Source organism: Pelodiscus sinensis, chromosome 14 (genome assembly GCF_049634645.1).
Source record: "Pelodiscus sinensis isolate JC-2024 chromosome 14, ASM4963464v1, whole genome shotgun sequence".
NCBI lineage: Eukaryota > Metazoa > Chordata > Testudines > Trionychidae > Pelodiscus > Pelodiscus sinensis.
Window position 1 is genome coordinate 41,637,561 of NC_134724.1, and position 25,982 is coordinate 41,663,542.

The 25,982-nt window shown below is 42.2% G+C and overlaps 1 protein-coding gene across 5 annotated transcripts in view; it reads left to right on the plus strand.

The window, feature by feature from the left end:
• Window positions 1-25,982, plus strand: part of VPS13C (vacuolar protein sorting 13 homolog C) — a 220,597-nt gene that overhangs the window by 153,083 nt on the left and 41,532 nt on the right. For all 5 annotated transcript variants that reach the window (XM_075897681.1, XM_075897679.1, XM_075897678.1 and 2 more), the window contains 14 exons: window positions 831-995; window positions 1,920-2,048; window positions 7,299-7,432; window positions 7,641-7,767; window positions 9,499-9,734; window positions 10,759-10,909; window positions 11,168-11,308; window positions 17,143-17,224; window positions 17,330-17,399; window positions 18,721-18,832; window positions 21,389-21,502; window positions 23,333-23,472; window positions 24,578-24,659; window positions 25,164-25,277. In XM_075897681.1, the coding sequence (XP_075753796.1) occupies window positions 831-995; window positions 1,920-2,048; window positions 7,299-7,432; window positions 7,641-7,767; window positions 9,499-9,734; window positions 10,759-10,909; window positions 11,168-11,308; window positions 17,143-17,224; window positions 17,330-17,399; window positions 18,721-18,832; window positions 21,389-21,502; window positions 23,333-23,472; window positions 24,578-24,659; window positions 25,164-25,277 (1,797 nt within the window). The remainder of the gene's footprint in view (window positions 1-830; window positions 996-1,919; window positions 2,049-7,298; window positions 7,433-7,640; window positions 7,768-9,498; window positions 9,735-10,758; window positions 10,910-11,167; window positions 11,309-17,142; window positions 17,225-17,329; window positions 17,400-18,720; window positions 18,833-21,388; window positions 21,503-23,332; window positions 23,473-24,577; window positions 24,660-25,163; window positions 25,278-25,982) is intronic.

Consider the following 25,982-nt stretch of genomic DNA (forward strand, 5'->3'; position numbering starts at 1 on the left):
AAACAGTAGGATCTAGGACCACCAAGTTTGGTATACAGCTTCCTGTTATCATAACTTAAAACAAAGTAAGGGTTTGGTTCTGCCAGGAAAATGGGATGTGCTTGAAATGGGATTGCTTCTCATAAAACCATATAGAGAAGAGACAATCATGAAGTAGGTGAAAGGGGCTGGCTGGGGGCGGGGGCATGCCCTAGCCTCAAGCCTCCCCCCCAGACACCCTTTAGGGACAGCAATGGGGTCTGAAGCTCCTCTCCCACCTTCAATTCTTACCGGAACATTGCTGACTGTTACCCTTCCTCAAGAAGCAAGAGGGAAGTAACAGTTTGCTACATTCCTCACTCTGGCTGGGGAGCGTAGAGGGTAGACAAACCCTCTACCTGTCTCAGCCAAGAGACATGCACCCATTTTCTGGCTATGTCTGCTGGAACTGCAGAGGCCATGGAGAGGCATTTCTCACCTGGTCTCAGACTGCTGCAATGAGAGCAGGCTGGGGTAGTCTACTCACCCTGGGGCAGCCTGTATACTGAACCTCTCATCCAAAGCCATACTCAAGAGCAGCGATTTAACTGAAGCATGTACATTTTCATGTTTTCCTAAAAACAAAAATGAATTTAAGGACCCAAGCAATGCTGGGTAAATCTTCTAGTAATAAATTCACAAATAATAATACATACTCATTTAATTTTGTGTCAGTTCTTGAAAAATCAGATTCAGATTATATTTAGTGCACAGATGTACAGTCTCCTCTTCACTTTTTTATTAATGTCAAGCAGATGAAAATACCATTGCGAAATAAGCTGAATTTAACCAAGTTACTTTTCTTTCAACAGGTTGGAGTTAGCATAAAAATGAGTAGTTTTAATCTCACCAGGATAGTTACCTTAACTCCATTCTACACCATAGCAAACAATTCTTCTTTGGAGCTGGAAGTTGGAGAAATCATGTCTGATGGCTCTTTGCCAACTCATAACTGGAATTATTTCTCATCTTCAGAGGTATCCTTTGTTTCTTGCTTTAGATGTTTCTAAAATTTCGGTGTAAGGTAAAATTTAGAAACAAATACTCAATTTTGTTGATCATGCTGAGGTGTTTGTCAAATTAATGTAGAAAATCCAGTAGGCAATCTGATAAGATTCTTAGCTCATCACAGATTGAGTAACTTAGTGCAAGTGTAACTGTGTAGTGTGGATAACAGGGATATGGAGAGAGAGTACAGGCAGTCCCCGAGTTACGCGGATCCAACTTATGTCGGATCCACACTTACGAACGGGTCTTTTTTGCCCCGGAGCTCGCAGGCAGCGGGACTGCCCAGAGCGCAGCGGTCCCGCCACCTCGACCTCTGGGGCGAGAAAAGCTGCTCTGGGTGCCCCTGGTCTGCTGGGGACCGTCTCCAGCAGACCAGGGACACCCGGAGCAAAGCCGCAGCGGCGGCGGCTTTGCTCCCCGTGTCCCTGGTCTGCTGGGGGGGGAGGGGCGGCGCAGCTAGTGCGCCCCCCCTCCTCCCCCCCAGCAGACCAGGCTTTTGTTGTGGACCCTGGGGTAGAGCAGCTGGGCTGCTGGCAGGTTGGTCCTGCAGGGACCTACCTGGCAGCCCAGCTGTTCTGTCCCAGGCTCGAGATTCAGCTGCTGTTGAAACTGATCAGTGTCTGATTCCAGGAAGCTGGGGGCAGAGCAATTCTGCCTCCGGCTTCCTGTAGTCAGCCCTGGTCAGTTTCAGCAGCAGCGGCTGAATCTGGAGCCAGTTCCGACTTACATACAAATTCAACTTAAGAACAAACCTACAGTCCCTATCTTGTACGGAACCCGGGGACTGCCTGTATCTAAAAGACTAGTCCATATTTGTCATTAACTAATTTGTATGACAATATTGCTGAATTATGAACATATCACGTGTCTTTTGTGTGACTTTTTTTCCCCAGTGTCTTCCATTTTGGCCTGAGAATTTGTCTGGTAAATTATGTGTCAGAGTGGTGGGCTTTGAAAGTGCTTCCAAACCATTCTTCTGTAACAAACAGGACAATGGTACTTTGTTAAGTCTGGAACAGTTGGTAAGTCTTTGTCTTTTACTCTTGAAATAATAACAAAAATAATAACAATTTTTTTTACACGACATTGCTTAACACCAAAAATGTAATTCCCCTGTTCCCTGCATTGAGGGCTGATAGATTTAAAGCACCTATTGAAAAGTCAGGGTGAATGTAGCAGAGTATGCAAATAAGGTTGTACTTTCATACAGCTAACAAACTGAATTTTAAAAACTAGGTGAAATTGATTTCTTCACAAGCTTATAAGGAGCTGCACAGCTGTACTGATCTAGAAATAGATTGGTATAGAATCATAGAAGACTAGAATTGGAAGGGGCCTCAAGAGGTCATCGAGTCCAGTCTACTGCCCCCATGGCAGGACTCAGTACCATCTAGACTAAGGGTGGGCAAAAGGGCCTCCGCGAGCCAAATTCGGCCCACCAAACGGGTGGATCCAGCCTGCGGAGGCCCTGCCTCTCCCCCACACCCAGACCAATTAAGGCCTGGGGGCGGGAGAGCGCTCAAAGCCACTTTGAAGCACCGCACACTGCTTGCAGGGTGGGGGCAGAGCGGAGAAGGCTTTGTGTGCTCCCCTGGCCCTATTTGGCCTAGGGGCAGGGGTGTGTGGGAAGTCTTCTCCCACACCAGGAGCATGGGCACCTAGTGGGAGCATGGGGGAGCAAAGGCACTCCCTCAACCCCAGACCAAGTGTGGAACCTGGAAATATCTTGGCCCCATCCCTTCTGCTTGATGTCCCGCCCCTTCCTGTGCGGCCCAGGGCCACTTTGGAAATTTTTGAAGTGGCCCTGGCAAAAAATTATTGCCCACCCTTAATTTAAACCATCCCTGATAGATGTCTGTCTAATCCTCTTCTAAATATCTCCAGAGATGGAGATTCTACAAACTCCCTAGGCAATTTATTCCAGTGTTTAACCACCCTGACAGTTAGAACGTTTTTCCTAATGTCCATCCTAAACCTTCCTTGCAGCAATTTAAACCCATTGCTGCTTGTCTTATTCTCAGAGGTCAAGGAGAACCATTTTTCTCCCTGATCCTTCTGACACTCTTTTAGATTCTTGAAAACTGCTATCATGTCTCCTCTATCTCTGTTCGAAACTAAAAAAGCCCAATTCTTTAAGTCTTCTTTCATAGGTCATGTTCTCTAGACCTTTAATCGTTCTGGTTGCTCTTCTCTGGACCCCCTCCAATTTCTCCACATCTTTCTTGAAATGTGATGCCCAGAACTGGACACGCTACTCCAATTGAGGCCTAATCAGTGCAGAGTAGAGCAGAACAGTGACCTTTCATGTCTTGCTCACTGCACTCCTTTAATGCATCCCAGAATCATGTTTGCTTTTTTTCCTACAGTGTCACGCTGTTGACTCGTATTTAGCTTGTGGTCCACGATGACCTCTAGGTCCCTTTCTGCCGTACTCCTTCCTAGATAGTCCCTTTCCATTCTGTATGAGAGAGACTGATTGTTCCTTCCTAAGGCTATGTCTAGAATGCAAGCCTCTTTCGAAAGAGAGCGTCTAGACTGCACGCGGAATTTCGAAAAAGCAAGCCGCTTTTTCGAAAGAAAGCACCCAGTGAGTCTGGATGCTCTCTTTCTAAAAAGCCTGTTTGCTTTCAAGAACGCCTTCTTTCGAAAGAGCACTTTCGAAAGAAGGCGTTCTTCCTCGTGGAATTAGGTTTACCACCGTCGAAAGAAAAGCCGCATTCTTTCGATTTAATTTTGAAAGAACGCGGCTGCAGTCTAGACGCAGGTGAAGTTTTTTCGAAAAAAGGCTACTTTTTTCGAAAAAAACCCTGAGTCTGGACATAGCCTAACTGGAGTACTTTGCATTTGTCCTTACTAATCTTCATCCTATTTGCCTCAGACTGTTTCTCCAATTTGCCCAGATCATTTTGAATTTTGACCCTATCCTCCAAAGAAGTTGCAACCTCTCCCAGCTTGGTAGCATTTGCATACTTAATAAGCGTACCCTTTATGCCAGTATCTAAATAGTTGATGAGGATATTGAACAGAACTGGTGCCAAAACAGACCCCTCTGGAACCCCACTTGTTATGCCCTTCCCAGCCTGATTGTGAACCGTTAATAACTGCTCTCTGAGAGCAGTTATTGGGTGGCTATTCCACATGCACAGCCAACAGTTGCTTCAGTTCCTCCTCTGTCACCTCCGGCTTCAGTCGCAGTTCAGCAATCGCCCTCATCTCTGAGTTAGAATTAGATAGTTTGTTGTTTTTAATGGTAGTGCATATTAACAGTCAAGTTTTAGTTACTGTTCTTACTCAGTACTAGTTTAAAAAAAACTTTTTTCCTTCATTGTTTGTAGTATGGTTAAGTTAGATAGCATACTTCTACAGGGCCGTTGTCCAGCGGCTGATTGAAGTCCTGGTTTTAAGAGGCGTGTGAGCTGCAGGCTGTCCATTTCTATATCAGACGGACATTCGCAGTGCTGTTTAGGTGAGGAGCACTCCACTGTTCATTGCCCCCACCGTAAAAGACTGACATCCAGGATGAGAAAAAACAGGGAACGCCAGCTAAAAATGACGCACCTGGAGAAAACTGCTCATCCAGTTTCTGACCAGAGCACACCATGCTGCCTAGGCAACCATCCCTTGGTGTGGCATTGGAGAGTGGGGCTCCTGTCAGTTTGATCCCACAGCACAATGATAGAGCACAGGTGCCAAAAAAGAGGTCCCACTCTTCCACAGGCACTGATTGCCCTTAGAGGAAATGCATTTTCCAGAAAAAGACTGGCTCAGCACCAACGGTAGCTAAGGCACTAGAAAAACAGAGAGCTAGTGGGTGTGGCACCAACAAGAGCTGAGGCCTAAGGAGAAGGTGCACTCCTGCAAAGTGCTGATGAAGGCCAAACAGAAAATTTCGTCAGCACTGGTCAAGGTGCCTACCAGGCCACACCCTGCCTCAGCACCAAGCGCCACCATGCCACCTCCGACATTAATGTCAGTATCGACCAAGCATCCCACACCAGCGGTGCACACAAAACAGTCAGCATCGCCTCAAGCCAAACAGCCAACACTGGTGCTGCAAGTTCCACTGGTACCGCAACTATTTACTACTGCAGCAGAACTTATGGTTTCTTTGGTGCTGGGAACACCCTTATTTGTCACTGACAGTCCCCTGAATTCATCCAGATTCAACCTCTCATCCACCCCAGCTACCTCAGTGCCACCTCTGTCCAGTGACGATGAGTATGACAAGACCATTCAGGCACATACGCCTAGGCACTCTTCACCTATGCCCACCCAGCAAATATAGCAGTGGCAACCACCCCAGTGTCTCCCACAACCCATCCTGCCCAACTGTCCCTTCTGAGATCATCAGGCAGCCTACAAAACGCAGCAGCCACAACAACCACAGCAGAGCTCAGGCTCCTATGGCTCAGTCACCTGCTCGCTCCAGTTCATGTGGGGAATGAGGAGGGATGTGTCTGTAATAGGTGAGGACCAGACACCCAGCTCACCCTCAGCCATGCATATATTTTCATAATCTCTGGACAACACAATCATGCCCCTGCCTCCAGCTTTGGGGGATGATTTTAAGTGGTTTCAAGAACTTTTTAAGGGAGTTGCAGATATATTAGAGATCTCCCTTTCAGCCATGCCAAGTTCCAACACAAGCTGACAAACATTCTGCATGCCATAGCGATGAATGAAGCTTTCATGGACCTAGCAAAACCATCTGGCAGACACCTACCACAAAACCTGCTAATAGTCAGACTGGAAATACTAGGTTGCTCTCAAAGGAGCAGACGTTTTATTCTCCCACACCACCCTGGTATGGTGGATGCTGTAAATCAGAGGGGGAGATAGCAGGCCACATGTACAGTTCCTTATGACAGGGACTGGAAGAGACAAGACTTGATGGGCAGGAAGGCATACTCTAGCCAGCCTCCAGCTCAGAATTTCCAATTATACAGCACTTCTCGCAAAATACATACACAGTATATTTGATCAGCTTCCATCTTTTGTTGAATTTCTTCCTGATAATAAAAGAGAACAATTTAAATCAAACACTAATGAGGTTGCACTAATTTCTAGAATAGCATTTCAGGCTGCACTAGACTCTGCAGATACTTAAGCAAGATCCATCACCTCTACGGTCATGATGAGACGGGTATTACGGCTCCAACTCTTCAGATTCCCCAGAGAAGTCCAGGCCACAGTCAAAGTCTTTCCTTTTGAGGGAACCAAGCTCTTCGTTGAATCCACCAATGCCTCACTCCACACATTAAAGGACTCACGGGCCGCACTAAAAACACTCGAGTACACATACCTGTCACAAAAAGAAAACAGGGAAGGTCATTTGTGCAAAGGTCCAGACCCACAACTTTCAGTCAGCAATCTAGACAATATGACAACAAGCACTGACCATGCCAAAGTAGGTGCAGATAGGCCCCTGAGCAGACAACAGCTCAGCAGCCATCCACTTCACGACCGGTGTTTTGAAGTGCTGGTCAAGGGTCTGACAGCCCCAGTTTCTCCACAGCAGCAATTCAAATCCTCCACAACATGTGGCAGCAGGCTAGCTGCATTTTATCCAGTGTGGCATACCACACTGCGGCTGCCCTTCGGACTCTCCACCACTCTCCCTTCCTCTTTTCTGCTTCAGACACATATATATCCAGGTCCGAGAAGGAACTGATGGAATGATTGGCTGCACATGTGGAATAGCTATTTCAAATGTTGTGGGCCTCTGGTTCTGTGTGTGCAGCCAACTGTGGGCACTGCTACCTAAAATCTCCCATTATGTTCACTTTGAATTAACAATTAGTTTTTATTAGAATTTAGCTTAAGACTGGCATGCCCCATATTAAAAATGACAACTTAAAAAGCAATAAATATGAAGGTTTGAATATTTTTAAAATACTAAAGGTGTTTGAGGTGAATGGTTTAGTTAATACACTGAAACAAATAATGATAAAAGCTATTTTAAAGATTTAACTAAAAATCTGTTACAACCTACATTATTATGGTTATATTTGTAAATAGTGTGCAAAGGTTTAATGTACAGCTTAATTGGTTAATCATTTTCACAGTTCATTAATGCTCAGCAGCTCATTAGGGTGCCTATTACTAACAATTATACATATTATGTGCATCTGTAATAAACTTACAACTTATTCACTTATAAATGGTTAATAAAGTGTGCATCATAATGCAAAGTGACTGTTAATTTTCAGTTACTACAGTTCATATTTTATATTAAATCAACTATGTACAGTGCAAGTCTTTATCTTCAACAGAATGGAGGTATACTGGTAAACGTGAACATTTCTGAACATTCGACAGTCATAAACTTCTCAGATTATCATGAGGGAGCTGCTCCAGCTCTTATCATTAACCAGACTCCATGGGACTCCCTTAAATATAAACAGAGGTATGTAAAAGAATTCTGCCATTTATTTTTCTTTTATTGAGTTTTTATTGTTAAAGGTAAGGAACCTAAATTTTCATGGACTTTTCTTGAACGCAGTATAATGAAGATGAAGAAATGGATATTTTGTGGTGATGTTCTAGCGGTGCCTATTAAAATTGGCTTATTCTGTGAGTCTGTGGCTTATTCACCTGCTTATTTTTTACTGCAGTGAGTTACAGGAGGAGATGGAGTTAAAACCAAAGGAGGTGCGACTCTTTGCCTGGGCAGATCCCACTGGAATTAGAAAACTAACTTGGACATATGCACAAAATGTTGGTGAACATGATCTGCTTAAGGTATATTTCAAGGGGAAAAAAAAAATTGGGGAGTGAAGTTGTGATGCAAACTAGAATCATGAGTTCACAGACACTGGGGATTGTTTTGTCTTTGGATATGTTCCTTAAAAAATGCTCTTTCATTTTAAAGTCACCAATTTTGTTTCTCTACAAAGATAACCTTTTGTTTCACGACTGTTTCTATTTGAGCATGCTGAAGAACTTTGTAAGCCTTTGTATGTAGGGCAAAACACAGTTCTCCAAATTTCCTTTACTTGAAATAAATGTGAATCATCCTACTGAGCAGGTTGTGTATAAAAGAGGACTAAGAAGGGCAGACTGTTATTGCTGCCAGACCTAAAAAAACAGCTTACTGATACGCCTCTAAAGAAAGGCGGCAATGAAATGGGAAGTGGTGCAGAAAGTGAAGATGGTCATCGTACCAGTATCACTTGTGAATAAAGTCCTGTTCAGACAGCTGCAAGTGAAAGTAGCACTTCCTGCAGTTATTTTTCAGTATATAAGATGTGTTTTTCTGAGTTGGGGAAAATCACAACCCTGAACTTTTCTCCTCATTAAGAAGATGCACTTTGAGTAGAATATAAACAGCATTGCTTCCTGTGAGCTTCTTCAGTGTAAGCCATTGACGTAGGAGAGAAAATTGATTTGGGTTAAGGGTAGAAATACAGTGACGTGACTTAAAAAGATAAGAGAGGAAAACAAAACCAAGGTGAATACAAACTAAGAGAAAGATCAAGCAAATCCATCCTGCCACAAATAGTGCTCATATAGGAAAAAAAACTGATGGGCAGTTTTGCATGGACAAAGGATTAGATCACATAGTCTAGGACAGGAAAATTAGAAAATATCTGAAAATGTACAGGCAAAGGAACATTTTTTATTATATGGCTTACAAGTGGAATTTTTTTCCCCCAGTTACTTTTGTGAATGGTGCTGCTGGTTGTCTGGTTTTTTTTATACTGAGGTACCTCACCAGCATAAACACCTTTACATACTGGAACATTGATTGCTACTTCTACAGCTTCTGAGATATTGAAATATGTTTTAATGTCTGTTTAGATGCATCTCACCATGGTAACATTGGATTAATTATATTATATTAGTATTATATTAATACTCACTTCTAAAGTTATATTTCAAAAGCCTAAATAATTGTCTCAGTTCTCCTTCATTGTGTTAATCTTGAAAGAAGTCTGACATCTTAAGGCAGCAATGGGCAACCAAGAACAGTGAGTGGGCCTCCTTCATCTCAGTAGGCTGCAACAGCCCACTGCCCTCTCGGGTTCCACCTTCAGCCCACTGGACTTCAGCCCTTCTGCTCACTTCCCCCATTCACTTCTTACACATTGGAGCTCCATACGTCATACTCCTCCTCTCCCTCCCAGCATTTTTGGAACACTTCAGATCCGCTGATTTGTGCTCCATCCCTGTTCCTGCTCCCTTTCTCTCCTTGCCAGAGCTGGAATGCTATGAATCAGCTGGCGTCATTCTTTAAAATTAATTTTTTATTTAGCATCTTAATGACCCACAAGACCCTAAATGCTAAAAATGTAAGAGTTACGGTGACAGAAGACTCCATCTCACTGATTTCCTACAACAAATTAAAGGGTTTAATCAGGCACTTGAAACATGCTAATTTTTCTGCTTAATTTGGGTTGTTGACATATTTTGCTTGCTACTTGCTTTGGTTTCTTTGTGAACCAATTAAAATACCTTTCTTTTTTAACTCAGGATGACTGTGGTCAATTTCCTTATAATTCAAATACCCAGATACATTGGGTATCCTTTCTGGATGGACGCCAGAGAGTACTGCTTTTTACGGATGACGTTGCTTTGGTTTCTAAAGCACGGCAAGCAGAGGAGATGGAGCAACCTGATCAAGAAATAAACTTGTCACTTCATAGTCTTGGGCTTTCTCTGGTCAACAATGAGAATAAACAAGAAATCTCTTACATCGGGATTACTAGGTACAGCAGATTGAAAGCAAGTTTTCCTGGACGTGGACCTGGGAGTAGTTTTATAGACACATACTCCAATACAATTGAAAATTGTCATTTTGAGATGGATTATACTTCTAAAATGACAATGCTTTTAATATTATATGCTGAATTTTTAAATTGCATGTCTGCTGTACTAGAGCTAGCAAGGGAATATTTTTAAATGCCTATCTTATCAGGGTTCCCTAATTAATTTTACGGTTGTTTCTTGATTTCAAATCCTATTGTCATAGAAGTACAATGGAGATATTATCTGACTAGTTAAAGTACTGTACCTTGTGATACAATACAGGTAAAATTGGGATTGATTTGTCATAGTGCACTTCAGTAACCCTTACATTCACAGTAGCAAATTAAATTTGAAAACACTCATATGATCACTTCAGAGGGGTAGCCTAGTTAGTCTGTAACAGGAAAAACTTAAAAAACAACATATAGACTATTAGCACCTTAAAGACTAACAAAACAGGTAGATGGTATCTTGAGCTTTTGTGGGCACAACCCACTTCTTTAGATGACAGGAGTATTAGAAATCCAGATTCAAGAATAATTAAAGGAAAGGGGGTGGGAGAGAAAAAAGGGAGGTGGGGAGAGAGACAGTGAGTAGATGGTTCAAATAGTTACAAGAAGCTGATAACCAAACAACCCAACAATGGAGGTGCTAATTGTTCTCAAGTCATTAGGATGTGGAAGGTAGTGTGTGAGCCAGCTGATATCCCTGTTCCTACCATTTGCTTAAGAATTGAACTTTTAAATGAAGTTAAGTTCCAATCCTTTTCTGTGTATTTGGCTTGTGGAATCGGTCTGAAACAACATGATAACTTGGAGATCCATTAATGAGTGTCCAGGTAGATTAAAGTGTTCTCCAGTAGGTTTTTGTATATTGCCTTTCCAGATATCTGATTTTGGTTCCTAAATATGAGAATTTTTGGTGTGCTATTTCAATGCATTTTTATTCAGGAGTGTTAATTACATTAATGTACTTATCTTGTAGTTCTGGTGTTGTCTGGGAATTGAAACCAAAGCAGAGATGGAAACCTTTTAATCATAAGCATATACATCTGTTGGAGAAAGCCTATCAAAAATACCTTTCCACAAGTGCCATGAAGAATCTGGGCTGGGTTAAAATAGACAACAACTTTGAGGTACATCTTTGCTTGTTTAGTGCTTAATCAATAAGTTTAATAGCAAAATTTCTATAACTGTTTTCACTATGTCTATCTCTATATATAGTATTTTATTATGCAATAGTGAAAGAGCTCTGGAAATTCAATTTTTTTAATACTAATATGCATTTCTCTTAACTGATGAATGTCTATTCATGTCTAATGAAAGCCACTGTGATGAAATCTAGGAGCAGTGGTAGTAGCCAAATGGAACTAAAATGTATAACATGTTTCTAGGTGAATTTTTGTAAGATGCCAATGAAAATGCGCCTTCCAATAAAATGCAGTATCCGACGAAACTTCCTATCGGGCATTCATGTTGAGTTAAAGCAGTCTCCTCACCAAAGAAGCTTGCGGGCACAGTTGAATTGGCTTCAGGTAACATTTTTCATTATTCACTGAAGGCTGAACTAGTAAGCATTGAGATCAACTCCACAGCAGGTGAAATCATCTGAAGTTGAGAATCCTCTTGCGGTAAAATAAGAAGGGGTAGCAGCAAGGTATTTGTAGTGAGTAATCCTTTGATTTGGAACTCATAATTTGCTTTGCTTCACCAGGGTATAGATTAAATTACCTTAAAGATGTGCTATGTGACTTTACTGTATTGAAGAATTTCGTAAGTGATATTAGTGAGGAATCTATAGGACAGAATAAAGAAGAGTGGGCAATACTATAATTGAAGTAATGATGGAAATCTTGTGACAGAGAATTTTTAAGCATTGCTTCAGCATTTAAGTTGATGTATTTTGCACCTGACACGGCTACTATGAACAATCAAAATAGAAATGACTATTCTTGATAGTAATGTTTGGAAGGTTTGGACTTTTCAGTGTATTGGACATCTGAAGTGATACTTGTACAGTCAGAACTTTTCTATTGTAAAATTTGAGCGCTTGGGCCTCCTCTTTGCCGCTCCCCATAATTGCATCCCCGTTCATTCACTGTCAGGAATTCAGCAGCAAAGGTAAATCTTCTGAAGTGCTCTTCAATTGGAAATACTGCTATTAAATTCCAGCTTGTAGATTCTGATTATATGCAAGCTTAGCAGATTTTAGTGTTTTTTAATTGAAAGAAGAGTAGTTCTCTGAAAGTAAATAATACTTTGTTAAAGAATAAAAATTGGGAATTTGTGGGGAAAGAAAACTTGTGGTATTCTGGTATTAATATTTCTGCAAAGAGCCTCTCTTTAAATAACCAGCTGTTTTCCTCATAGCTTGATGCATTATCCAAATCCTGGGACTGTAGCTATTACTTGACTCAACGCCACAACTGAAAGTATTTTTATATTCCATTTCTTTTTATTTTCCTAACTCTTTAAAAATCTTAAAACCTAAAAAGTTCAGTCCATTTAGGTATGAAATTTTAAGAAAGCAATTAAACAATCTTTAATGGCCTGCCAGTCTGTTAGCTTCTCATTTGTTACGTCGCTTGAGTCATTTATGTCATAGGCCATGTCTACGCTATGAGATGAAGTCGAATTTATTAAAGCCTATTACCTGCCACCCGATTTTGCAAAGTCTAAGGGCCATGTCCCCACTGTGTGTGCAAGAATTTACCATAGTTTGAAGTAGTGCATCCCCAGTAGGGAGACTGCCATCGACTGACAGAAATTCACTCTAAATAGCTTATCCCACATTGCTTGCACCATTTTACATTCTGGGTCATGCTCCTTGTGCATGCGGGGACCAAAACTATGGAGCAGTGGTTCTGGATTCATGTCATCAGCACCTCAGAAAATTAGAATCAGAGAGGTGGAAATGCCAGTAGTGATCCTTGGCGACCCAGCCTCCCCCCTGTTCCCATGGCTCGTGAAGCCGTACATGGGCAGGCTGGACTGTGAAGAGCAGTTCAACTGAAGGAAGAGCAAGTACAAAATAAGGAAGAGCAAGTTTAAATGTGCTTTTGGGTGTTTAAAGGGAATGTTTGTTAGTCTCCTGATGAGGTTAGACCTCAGCAAATGCAACATTGCCTTTGTGGTGTCAGCCTGCTGTCTGCTCCATAATATTTGAGAGAGCAAGGGAAATTTATCCGGTATGGTGGCAGCGGGGGGCGGGGTAGAGCATGCAGACACTGGGGCAAGAAGGAGAGTTCAGTGCAGGGCAGTGCAAATCAGAGAGCCTTTGAAAGAAAATGTCATGAATGGTAAGGTTTGAGAGTCATTCAAATTGTACTCAATGAGGTGCTCCTACATTCTATGTGTTTGCCTATAATACCCCGTTGACCCCTGCAACACAAGCAATAAAGAGACTGTTGTTCAGGGATCATGTGTTTTTATTTAGGGAAGGCAGCAGGGACTGAAAAGAAGTCCATGGTAGCACCCGAAATGGGGATCAGAAACCCAAAGTGTTTCCTCCCTAGACCCTGGAGGTTGAATGTGAGGCTGCTGTTCAATCCCACACCCCCATGTCCTGGGGCTCCTAGGGGCGGAGGCTATGGAACTGGGTGATAAGGAAAACTTATTGTGCATGTGATGGGAGGAGAATCTGGGGAGGTGCTCTTCTCAAGGCATGCCACCAGGTGCTCCATCACAGCCCTCAGGGAGGAAAAGACATTCTCCTGTTGCTTGGCTTGCACTTCCCTGCACACTCTCCTCTCCTGCCGCTCCACTATCCTGTCCTGCTGCTCTGCTTCCATCTCCTCCTCCAGGAGCATGTTCTTCCACTCCATTTGCTCCTTGAACATGTACGTTTTCACCTATGGATTTGTATGAGCCAGACAGCTGCTGGAGCCGGGGGAGTGTGCTGCAAGCTTCTACTGTTCCCACTGTAATGAAGTTACAAGGGCACACATTACAGGAGGTACACTATGTAGCCTAAAACCTAATCTGTTAACATAAAGCAAAAGTCTCTCTCAAACAATGGAGATGTATTCTGTGCAAGGTCAAAGTTATGCTTTAAAGTGGCCACTGTACAGCAGGTACACAGCAGAGTTCTCTAGGAAACATCTGGACTCATGCAGTTTGAAGGCAGGCAGGATAAGAGGCCTGCCAGGGCACAATCTGGAGGACAGGGGAGCAGGAGGGGAGTGAAGGGTGCTGTCGTACCTCGGTACCTTCGGTGTTTTGAACTGTCAGTGTCAGCGTCGTCTGGTCACGGTCGTCCTGGCGTGCTCCTGACAGGACCTCTACTCAGTCGGTGGTGATGAATTTTCAGCTGCGTGTGTAACAATCGGTACTGCCTTTATCTAAAGTGTTAGACCTCGTGCACTTGGGTTAACACAGAGATCTCTGAGAGGGCCCGGAAATGACAGATGCAGGCAAGGTTTGAAATCAGTTGAGCATGTTTATTGTCAAATGCGAAGCTCTACCAGTTGGTTACACCACTGGGCACTATGGCCCGCGTTGACAAGGTACCAACACCGGGCAGACCTATTGCCATATATCAGATATTAAAAGCAGTTAGTCAAAGTTAAGCTACTGTGCGTTCTGTAAGTTTAGGCAATGACACCTGCCGTTCAGGCTCCTAGTGCACCCCCCCCCCCCCCCCCCAAGGTCGGCCGGAGAGCACCTTTTGCGGTATCCTTTTATAGACCAGTACAAATAACTTACATCATTTCTTTACGTACCAGGTTGCCACCCTCTGTTGCCTAGGTACCACCCCTCACTTTAGAAGAGGGGTTTTTAGAAGAGGGGCTTACTTACTATCCTTCATGCTGTCAATCTCGACCCGGTCCTGAACCTAGGTCGGTATGTACATTAGTTTTTAGGGAGTCTTTGTCCCAAGACGTTTCTTATTAAGATGTTCCGTTACTCCCCTTTGGCTCACAGTCTGTACCCAGTGCCTCTCTGTGTCCTTCCATGCTCGACCTAACTTACACAGTTATCAATAGGGCCTCTTTTCTTGGCTCCTGTGTTACTGAACCAAAGTCTTGCTCACTAGATTGCAGGCCTGTTGCTATTTTCATGTTACAGGCCTCTTTTCAGGCCTGCTGACACCATGTTACTGACCCTCAACATGCTACAGGTGCTAGATGCTGAAGCCATGCTAGCAGCAGAGTCAGCTAGTTAACAGCTTCCCCTCCTTATTCATCCAGGTTGCCATGTGAGGTATCAGACTTCTCCAAATCACAGAGTGATAGGGCAATAATGCTGACTAAATGTGTCCAGAAAACTGGGGCATTATGCTGAAATGCTTTGCACTGGAATGATACCAGGCCACTTGGCATGGGAATGTGTCCTACTGTGGAGGATGGAAGAAGGCAGACTTCCCCAGAAATCTTGTGAGAAGGATCAAAGAGTTCCTCTAAAAGAGTGTCATGGTGATATGCCGGGAGGATTGCTGCTCCATCTCCAGACAGTTTACAAGCTGTTCCGGGCCCCCTGTGATGTGTAGGCACAGAGTACACCGCACGCTACACCCAATTGCCTTAGCCTGCTTGTAGCAAGAAAAAAATTGTGAACTCACCAGACGTGCCCTCCCTGAGATTAGTGCCTGCTATGAGGAGTGCTCACAATGCTGCCACACGGGAAATGAAAGGTTAAAGCGCCTGGGACTTTTCAGTTTAGAAAAGAGGAGACTGAGGGGGGATATGATAGAGGTCTATAAAATCATGAGTGGTGTGGAGAGGGCCGATAAAGAAAAGTTATTTATTAGTTCCCTAAATAGAAGAACTAGAGGTCGCCAAATGAAATTAATGGGTAGCAGGTTTAAAACTAATAAAAGAAAGTTCTTCTTCACACAGCGTGTAGTCAACCTGTGGAACTCCTTGCCAGAGGAGGCTGTGAAGGCTAGGACTATAATGGAGTTTAAAGAGAAGCTAGATAATTTCATGGAGGTTAGGTCCATAAAAGGCTATTAGCCAGGGGATAAAATGGTGTCCTTGGCCTCTGTTTGTCAGAGGCTGGAGAGGGATGGCAGGAGACGAATCACTTGATCATTGTCTTCGGTCACCCTCTCTGGGGCACCTGGTACTGGCCACTGTTGGCAGACAGGCTACTGGGCTAGATGGACCTTTGGTCTGACCGAGTTCAGCCATTCTTATGTTCTTCTGTTCAAAGCAGTCACAGTGGGGCACTGTGGCATATTTCCTGAAGGCCAAGGACATCGACTTCCTCAGCGCTGGTCTATGCTACTGTAAATTCAAGCATGCAAGGTTGAAATTTGCACTACTTCTCATAAAAATCAACCTGAAATCAACTTCAGTGGCTCTTACATTTGATGGAACCGTCTTGGTAGTGTAGACTCATTGTTTAGAAAATCTAACTTACACAACTAAATTTGACCTAAACTCCTAGGCTGTGTCTCATCTGCATCCCTTTTCCGGAAAAGGGGTGCAGATGAGACAAGTTGGAATTGCAAATGAAGCGGGGGATTTAAATATCCCCCGCTTCATTTGTATAAACATGGCTGCTGCTTTTTTCCGGCTCGGGGCTTTGCCGGAGAAAAGCGCCATTCTAGACGGGATCTTTTGGAAAATAAAGCCTTTTCCCGAAAGATCCCCTTTTCCTGATTTTAAGAGGAATAAGGGACCTTTCGGAAAAGGCTTTATTTTCTGAAAGATCCTGTCTAGAATGGCGCTTTTCTCCAGCAAAGCCCCGAGCCGGAAAAAAGCAGCAGCCATGTTTATACAAATGAAGCGGGGGATATTTAAATCCCCCGCTTCATTTGCAATTCCGACTTGTCTCATCTGCATCCCTTTTCCGGAAAAGGGGTGCAGTGTAGACACAGCCCTAGTGTAGAACAGGCCTCAGTGTTCACATCAGCACTTTGTAATTGGAAGACAATAGGGTAACAAGTATTCATTTCAAGCCACATTAGTTGTAATCTCAAATCATAAGATAAGGTACATGTACTGGAATGGGGCACGTGACTCAGCTGTTTAAAGTGGAGTTTGTGGAGACCACCATATTTGATTTTAGGATGGACCCTATAAAACTTTTTTTTTTAATTCTTTTGAAATAAAGAGGAGTTTGATTTTAACGGTAATCTTCTTTGTAGGTAAGGACTGCAGGGATGTGGTCCATCACTATTTAAAATATAAAACAGCAACAAGCAGCTGTGTGTTTTTAATAGTATATAATCCCTAACTGTGCTGAAATTTGAAAGCTTATTTGCACGCTTCTAAATACAACTGTTATTCTGATGGTCCTAACTTTCCTTGATAAATTGGTGCTGGCAAACGTTCTAAGCTGCTAAAGCCACGTGAAGCCAAGGAATCCTTTATAAATCTTACTCTCACTAAATAGTTGCTCATCGGGTCTGACTTTGTTTCAGGTTGATAACCAGTTACCTGGTCCAATGTTCCCAGTTGTATTTCATCCTGTAGCCCCTCCCAAATCAGTAGCTTTGGATTCAGGTAAGTAAATTCAAGAATTATCTAAAGTTAGCTGTGATATTAAAATATTTTTATTTAACTGCACAATGGAATCTATTATAAAACTAATTTATACATTCTTATTAGAGCCAAAACCATTCATAGATATCAGCATCATCACTAGATTCAACGAGTACAGTAAAGTACTGCAGATCAAGTAAGTAAAAGCATATTATATCTTGCTTTAGAAATGCAGGCTTGTACCACACCATGCTGTCAGGCTTGTACCACACCATGCTAAGATTAGCGTACCAAGTCTTTCACCCCAAGTACCAAAACAAGTCTCCTGATCATTGGTATACTTGAACATGAGCCTTTTTGGTTAAATATTTAAACGTTTTCAGAGAATATTAAGTGCAGTTTTTGCCCAAGAAGCTGACAAATCTCTGTGACCACCTAGGTAAATGGGCAGCTTGCATGGGAGTTCTATCAGAATGAGTGTTGGGGAGCTCTGAAGCAGTCATCTCATGACTTGTACTACTACTCAGAATTTTGCATAACTTATTTGTACTATACTTAGTTGTTAGGATGAATCCTAAAGAGATTATGAATGTACTATCAGACTTATCTAGGGCCTTGGGTGTATGTGGGGGGGGGGGGAGGGAAGGGAGGAGGGTTCGGAAGGCTTCAGGCCAGGGATGTGTTCTTTCCATGCCCAGCACCCCCCAGCCCAAACGGGGCCTGTTCTCCTATCTTCCCCCTTCTCTCCCCCAACCCTCTCCAGGCCTCTCAGGGCCTATTCTCTCTGCATCCCAGGCCATTCCTCCCAGCCTGCCTATTCTCTCTCCCTTCTGCCCCCCATTCCCCAGTGATGCAGCTAAGGACTGGGAGGGGGGAAGGGTTTGAGGTAAGGGGGCTACGTACCAGGGTCCTGGCAGGTAAGATGGTGGAGCGCCACCCCCTTGGTGGTACATCTACCTCCAGTGGATGCTCTGTAGGATAACTCTCCCGTGCAGGCTCGCTACCCCCAGTGGGCATTCTTATATTTCAGCCTTCCGAAAGCAGCCCCTCCCTTTGCATATTATGGAAAACTGTCCTTTTCCTGGGGCTCCTGGTTGTCCTGGCACAACCAAACCCTGATGTTACTTCAAGTAAGGAGAAGAGCAAGATGGATACCAAACTTGGTGGCCTTAGCTAGTATTGTTTAGGAGGAGTTCTTGAACAAACGGACTCAGGCAGACGTAGACATACGGACACATCTAAAATATATATAAACCAACACACAGAGAGAGAAAGAGAGAGTGTGCCTTTATGATGTTGAATTGCAACCCAGTATTAATAGCATATCTCTTCAGATGTCTATTAGCCTCTAACTATAAACCGATACTTTTTAATCCAAGCATTACATTATTATGGTATGAACTTGAATGCTTAGTATCCAGAATGTTTTGGTTAATGTAAATCTGTTAATTGCAATATGTGATTGTAAGTATGAAAAAAATCAGTCACCATATTTTTCCTGTTATTTTTTTTCTTAGATATTTTATGGTTCTTATCCAGGAAATGGCATTGAAATTGGATCAGGGGTTTCTAGGAGAACTTATTGGGTTTTTCACGCCATCAACAGATCCAGAAGCCGAAAGGCAAAGGGTACTATGTTAAAGAAAAAGTGCTTATTTTGCTAAAACGTTTGATTTATTACCATGTGAATTTTTAGGTGTACATTTAAGGGGATACGTATCTTCTCAAACGGAGGTACAAAGCTCAGGCCCTCTCTTAGTGTGGGATTGGTAGTGGTGGTGTGGGTCTAGTGGTGGTGGGTTGCAGTAGTGGTCTAGTATTAATAGTTTGCCAGTGTTTGGGTAAATAGTGCTCATAAGAAATGTTAAAATGTTTGTTTGCACAATGCATATTGAGCTTTTGATTCACAGGTCTACAAGATGTTGGGGGCCAAGATTGCAACAGGATACATACAATTATTTTAAAGGGCTAATGAAAATTGCACTGTTAAATTACATATAGAATGTCTTGTTAATAGTTCCCATTTTAATTGACTGTCAGTCTGGACATAGGAATGGCCACACTGGGTCAGATTAAAGGTCCATCTAACCCAGTATCCTATCTTCCAGCAGTAGTGAATGCCAGGTGCCCCAGAGGGAATGAACAGAGCAGGTAATCATGAAGTGATCCATTCCCAGCTTCTGACAAACAGGCTAGGGACACCATTCATGTCCATGCTGACTAATAGCCATCGATGGCTCTATTCTCCCTTTAATTCATCTACTTCTTTTTTTTAACCCTGTTAGTCTTGGACCTCACAACATCCTTTATCAGAGTTCCACAGGCTGTCTGTGTGTTGTATGAAGAAATACTTCTTCCTTGAGAGGTGTCCCTGTGGGTGCGTCACTCCAAGCGTTGGAATGTCACTGTGCCCTCGCATGGAGACTTTTACAGTAGTGTTCCTTCGGGCTGTGCACGACACATGCAATTTGTCTTGTGGCTCTTCCCTTCCCTTTAAAGAGCCCCTTGTCGGACCCGGAACCCTCAGTTCTTTTTTCTACCATCCCTGGCTGGAGACAAATGCATCAGTGACACTGTCAGCACTCTCCTCAGACCTTTTGTAGTTAGCATAGTTTATCTTAGCTAATTTAGCTAGGTAATGTTGATACGAGAGAAGAAAAAAACACTCTGCTTCGTCAGTGTTAACAGCCCCAGTTGCCCAATATGCCTGGTTCCTCAGGCTTCAAGAGATGTGCCTCTGGAAGGGAAGCTATGCCTATCTCTGACTGGCACAACCAGTGTGTCCCCTGAAATGTGCCCACTGTGCCAAAATGAAGTCTAGGGTATACAGGGACATGAATCTGAAGCTCCCCCTAATGGAGAAGCTCTTTCAACCACTCTCTGACCTGGGGTAAGGGGAATACTCAGTAAAGTGCTGCCCAACAAGGTCCTCAAAGCCACTCAAAGTTGCAGAAAAGTAGCAGGCACCTTCATTGCAGAGTACACAAAAAAAAAAAAAGCTTTCCAACAAGACCTCTTCCATTGCCACAGACTGCTCATAGAGTGAACACTGTCAATGCTTCAGGCACCCAACCCAGGCAGTGCTGGTGCCAAAGTTAATGCTGCCACCCTTCCTGTCACTTTCCTGGCACTGTCGGCACTTCAGACAGACTCAGCACTGATAGGCAACCTGCTCTCAGTGTAGCAGCTCACTGCTGAGACAGGGACGCATAACTCCTCCCTGGCAAAGGACACTGCAGCTGTGTCAGCTCAGGCTGCAGTACCAAAACTGGCCGTACCACAGGTTGTGTTCACCACAGAGCCTTGCAAGTTTCCCCAGTTCCAGCTTCCTTACTATTTATGGTACTCCTCTCATCTACTGAGAGGCATCGCATCACAGGCACTCACGGGCAGCTTCCCCATTTCCCACAGATAAGAATGCGGGCTTTTCTCCTCACCATTCATCTCCCTTGAGATCACAGCTCGACACACACAGCCAAAACACCAGCCCTATTACAAATACCCACTGCAGTGGTATGGGCGTGAATTCGGGCCACCAGCCCCACAGTTCTCAGGTCCTTGGTCATACCGATGTGTCTGGGGCGTGAGGAAACTGCGATTACCATTCCCCATCAATCAATGACCTATGTCAGTCCATCACCATAGGGCAGCCCCCCATCATTTGGGCACAGGTTGGACCTCCCAAAACCTGGACACACTTGTCTGGTGACATCTGTAGTCCAGCAGGACCATGGATGTTCTGAACCAGGGAGTCCAGTGACAGGAGGGCTGGGAGCTCTGCAGGACTGGGAAAGCAGTGGGACTGTCAGCAGTGGGGCTGGGGCTAGAGCCCTGGTAGCGTAGCTGTGGCTGCGGCAGCCACAGCATGTCCATAATAAGTGGGTATCTGGCTAAAATCATTCCAGACCCTGGATGTTCCCAGACTAGAGAGTGCTGGACTAGAGAGGTTTAACCAGTCATTTCCCTTCCTTTGAATAAGGAAGAGATGAGCATAGTTATCACAGATTAGTGATCCATCATATGCTAAAATACTGTGCTTGTGTATTTGAGGGACATCTATCATTGATACAGTTATCCAGGCAATTACGTAATTATTTTGCTTTTACCTTTCTTTGATTCCATATGTGTCTCTTTCCATTTTGAATTCAGAGTTTTGATTTTAAAATTTTCTTTTTATACAAACAGACAAAGTTGATTCAGCAAGATATAGATGCTCTTAATGCTGAATTGATGGAATCTTCTTTAACTGATATGTCAACTCTCAGTTTCTTTGAGCACTTCCATATTTCTCCAATTAAGGTATGTTGTAGTGGAAAACATTTTGGAGAAACAAAAACCTTAAATAGTATTCTCTTAATTCTTTATAATGTTTAGCTATTCACATTGGTTGGATTAAATAACTGTTTTCTAGCCTCTCATTTATGGTGGATGATATGATGCTGCAGGAATATGTGGTTTGTCAGATTTTCAATACTTGGTGGAAATTTCTCAGTTGATCTGGGAATCATCTACAAATATTTGTCCTATCTTCCATCTGCATTTAATATCATGACAATAGAAACAGAAGGCTATAATGGAGGTCAAAACTATAAATTATAAAAATACTAACATATATTATGGTGACAAGTTCACATAAAGTAAAAAGTGAACATTTTCAATCTGAATAAAAAGTATTAATATTTTGTTGTTTTTCATGTCCTCTCTCATTTCTCTTATATACTTTATTATTCGTCACACTAAGTGAAGAAAGCTCACTGATGGTTGTAGTGTAATTCTGCATATTGCAGTATTTTTTCTGTGCAGTAATGAGTAAATTGTTGTTGTAAAGAATTGCACTTTTGATCTTCATAGTATTATAGCCACAAGTATTCAAAAATCATGAATCAGCTCCCCATCCCTATATATAAATGACTTTAATTGTTATATTGAAAATATAATTAAAGATCTTGGTTTCTTCTTATTAGGCCTTGTTTCTGATTCTACAGGGTATATTTGGGTCACATTTTAAGCATTTCTCTGCAACAATGATGGCTAGAAACTCGACTTGTGCCTCCTTTTTCTCTCAGATTAAACTGCTGATTCTAACAAGCACATAACTGCAGGGCAAAGTTAAAAAAACATTAAATATTATAGGGCCCGCAGTAAAGTGTTATACTTTCATGAATGCTTTAGAGTCACTTGTGGAATTGGGTCATATACCTGTTGAATTTCACTGAAGATGACTGTGCTTTTTGGTCTTTTGGAGAGCCATCTTAAGGATTTAGAGCTGCTATTTTGGGAAAGAGGGGCTGGTTTCCTCCCCCCGCCCCCAAAGTAGCTTGTCAGGTCTCAGTATTTAAAAAAAACCTGGATGGTAGTGAGACTTAAAAATTGAGTAAAGTGAGCAGTTGGAGGGAGGGGGGAAGACAAAAACAGGGGAACACCACAATAAGGTTGATGCAGTAAGCAGTTTATCCACATATCTGGGGGATGAATATGTATAATGGAGACTCTGTTATGCTGCGCCCTGCTAAAGAAGAGAATTTTTGAAGAGTCCTAATATGTAGTACCAATATCAAGGAATGTATAGTTCCAGAGAAGAACGTTTGGGGGATGGGTGGCGGGGGGGAGAGAAAGATGAACTTATTTGCTAGCTAAATTCAGGATAGTTAAAATACAAGCCTTTTTTTGCCCATACTAATTTTCATCAGGACCCAAATGAGTTACTTTTATTCCACATTATTTTCTGTCAGGGAATGTGATTGATGAAATCCTGATTTATGAATAAACTTTGGTGCTATTCTGTGATTTTTGTGAAGAGAGGATTTTGTTTGCATTTTGCTGTGCTTTGAGCTCATTGGTAGAGCCCTGCAAATCTGTGGATATCCACAGATATCTGTGAACCACATTTACAAAACGTCAGAGGGATGCAGACCCAGATTTTGTTTCTGCAGAGAGCCATCCACATGGGTGAATAAAAGAGCTATTAAGGGAACTTGATCACTATTTCTTTAAATGCATTGCAGGCATAGCTGTTCCAGTAATGGAATTTTTAAAAAGAATGTCAACTATAAATAACTTACAGGCATGATAGTTGTATTTCATACATTCCTGTTGATCTCACTCTTTATAAATATTTTTGTCTTGTAGTTGCATTTGAGTCTGTCTTTGGGCTCAAGTGGAGAAGAAGCAGATAAGGACAAAAAAGAAATGATCGCTATTCATTCCGTCAACCTGCTGTTGAAAAGTATTGGTGCTACTCTGACTGATGTGGATGATCTTATATTTAAGTAAGATAATTCTGGCTAATAGCTTTTGCCTATGAAAATTTAAATGAAGGTAGTGAATTCTTGTAGGTATTTCAGTTCTTCAGTAGTAATCAGTAAATGATTAGTGTGATTTAACTATAGTAAAAGCTTTATCCTGCATGTGGGGGGAATGGAGCATTGCTAGCTAATCAAATATCCAGGTTCACTGAGTTGCACTTCCCTGTGGAATACCAATTTTAAAATAATTACAATACCATGAATGAAGTATAAAATAGTATTCAGGTACTCACCAAGCCAGTAATAGTACTGTACTGAAGAGCAGTTGTTTTCTTGAAGCACTTAGGTGTGTACAGGTAAAATTTTCTATACAGGATACTTCGTATCACTATGGGGCAGTGTATGGCGTACACCCAGGTCACTAAAAATACATTTAAGACTAAAACTATATTGACCGTAATTTAATCTTTTATTCAGAAGGCACTTCAGGAACTGCAGTGTCTCAGGAACATCATTATTAACATCAATTTTCATTGTAAATGTAGAAGATGTAGGAGATTGGGCTGAATCTGTAATTGACCCTATGTACACCCTGCAAACTGCTTTTTTGAATAAATCTCTCATATCAGCTTGTTTACATGTCTTCTGCCTCTTTTGCATAAAAGCAGTGTGCAGAATGTGAAATTGCATAACTCTCCCTGGTTACTAGATTGAAAATTTGCATTGGGAGGTACCTGAAATGCCAGTTAAAAGCTGTCTGCTTGGTGAAATGCCAAATACATTCATTCAATATACAGTAAATGCTAGGTAGTTAAGAAAGATGACATTCTTGTAAAGTTTGTATGTTTGTGTTATGTTTAAAAGTGGAATGAGCGCCTCAAAGGAAAGGAAATGAATGGGATAGGAAGGGGTATCTAATTGTTCTTATCCTGGCACTGCATCCTTTGGTAGCCTTTCCTCCCTACAAATGTATAAAATAATGCTCTAAATGTATTACTGAATAAGGCACAACATAAGGTGGAGGTTAATTTAAATTATTTTCCAAACTTAAATTCTCTTATGCTAATTTCTATCTAAGAAGTCCATAAAAGATATTTTTCAGCTATTAATCTTGCTATTTGTCTTTCAGACTTGCTTTCTTTGAAATTAAGTATCAGTTTTACAGGAGAGATGAGCTAATAAGGAGAGTTGTTACACATTATAGTGAACAAGTAAGTTAATCCAGCGAGTTCTACTTTATTAATATATTTTTAGGATAAATCTATCAGTCTGGAGTGTGACGCTTTTCTGAAATAGTTTTTGGGGGTATAAACTACTGGTTTTAGAAATCCATTTTTCATAGTCATTTTTATGGCAAAGCATCTAACTTGAATACCTAGATTTCAAATGGGTTTCAATTTTGACAATCATCTGCCATGACATTCTAATAGTTACTTGTATACTTGCAGCATCTTTTGCCATAGCCAGACTTTCTCACAGTCACTCAGGCAGAGCATACTTACTCCTGTGCCTATGTAGTTCTTTTATCTGGTCTATAGCATTACACAGTACTTCTGCTTAAGCCACTGTTTTAACACCAGCTTACTTGTGCTTGAAAAATTTAAAAAGCTATGTTATATAGATTTTAATTCTAACTTGGGTTCTACATTAAACAACAACTGATGAATATTTCTACTGTGTGTCTACTAATATGTCTACTTCTGTTCATTATTTAGTTCTTGAAGCAGATGTATGTTCTTGTGCTGGGTTTAGATGTCCTGGGAAATCCATTTGGTTTAATCAGAGGTTTGTCTGAGGGTGTTGAAGCTTTCTTCTATGAGCCTTTCCAGGTAGGATTTCTTCTTTCAGGTCACTGCATTAGTAAATGAGCTATTGGTTGATAAAAATATATTTGTAAACCTTGTGAAGAATTGGGAGATCGTGACACTTATACCCAAAGAAATCTCTTGTTAAATCTGTACTGCAATAGATGATTCATGGCATGGCTTCAATTGGGCTGAGTTAGCTGACTGCCTCACTGGGCATGAGGCTATATGAAACTCAGGTTCTGAGACCTTGAGGGGTTTAGGGATGTTAAAGACTTAGTTGACTATCGGATAAACAAATGCTTATTGAATAGTCGACAGGATAGTCAACTAGTCACTCCCCCTTTTTGCTGTCTCTATCAGATAGGGGCAGCAAGGGCAGGGTGGGGGGAAAAGAGGGAATACTTCAAAGCAGCAGCACCCAGCTGACTCCGCAGCTGTCCCTGGGCTCTGTGCAGCACTGCAGCTTTGAAACACAGCAGAGGCGTTTCAAAGGGGCAGCGCCACCCTGTCGACTAATCAAATAGTCAATGCAAAAATGCATCAACTATTCAATTAGTCAGTTTCACGATACTTAACATTTTTTGAAGGGGTAGGGGAACTGGGTCTCAGAATTTGGGCTCCAGCCCTTACTCAAATGTCTGCACTGTTATTTTTAGTCAAAGCCCTGTGAGCCTGCATCAGCTGACCTGGGCTCTGAGACTCGTGCCAGAGTTTTATCTCAGTATA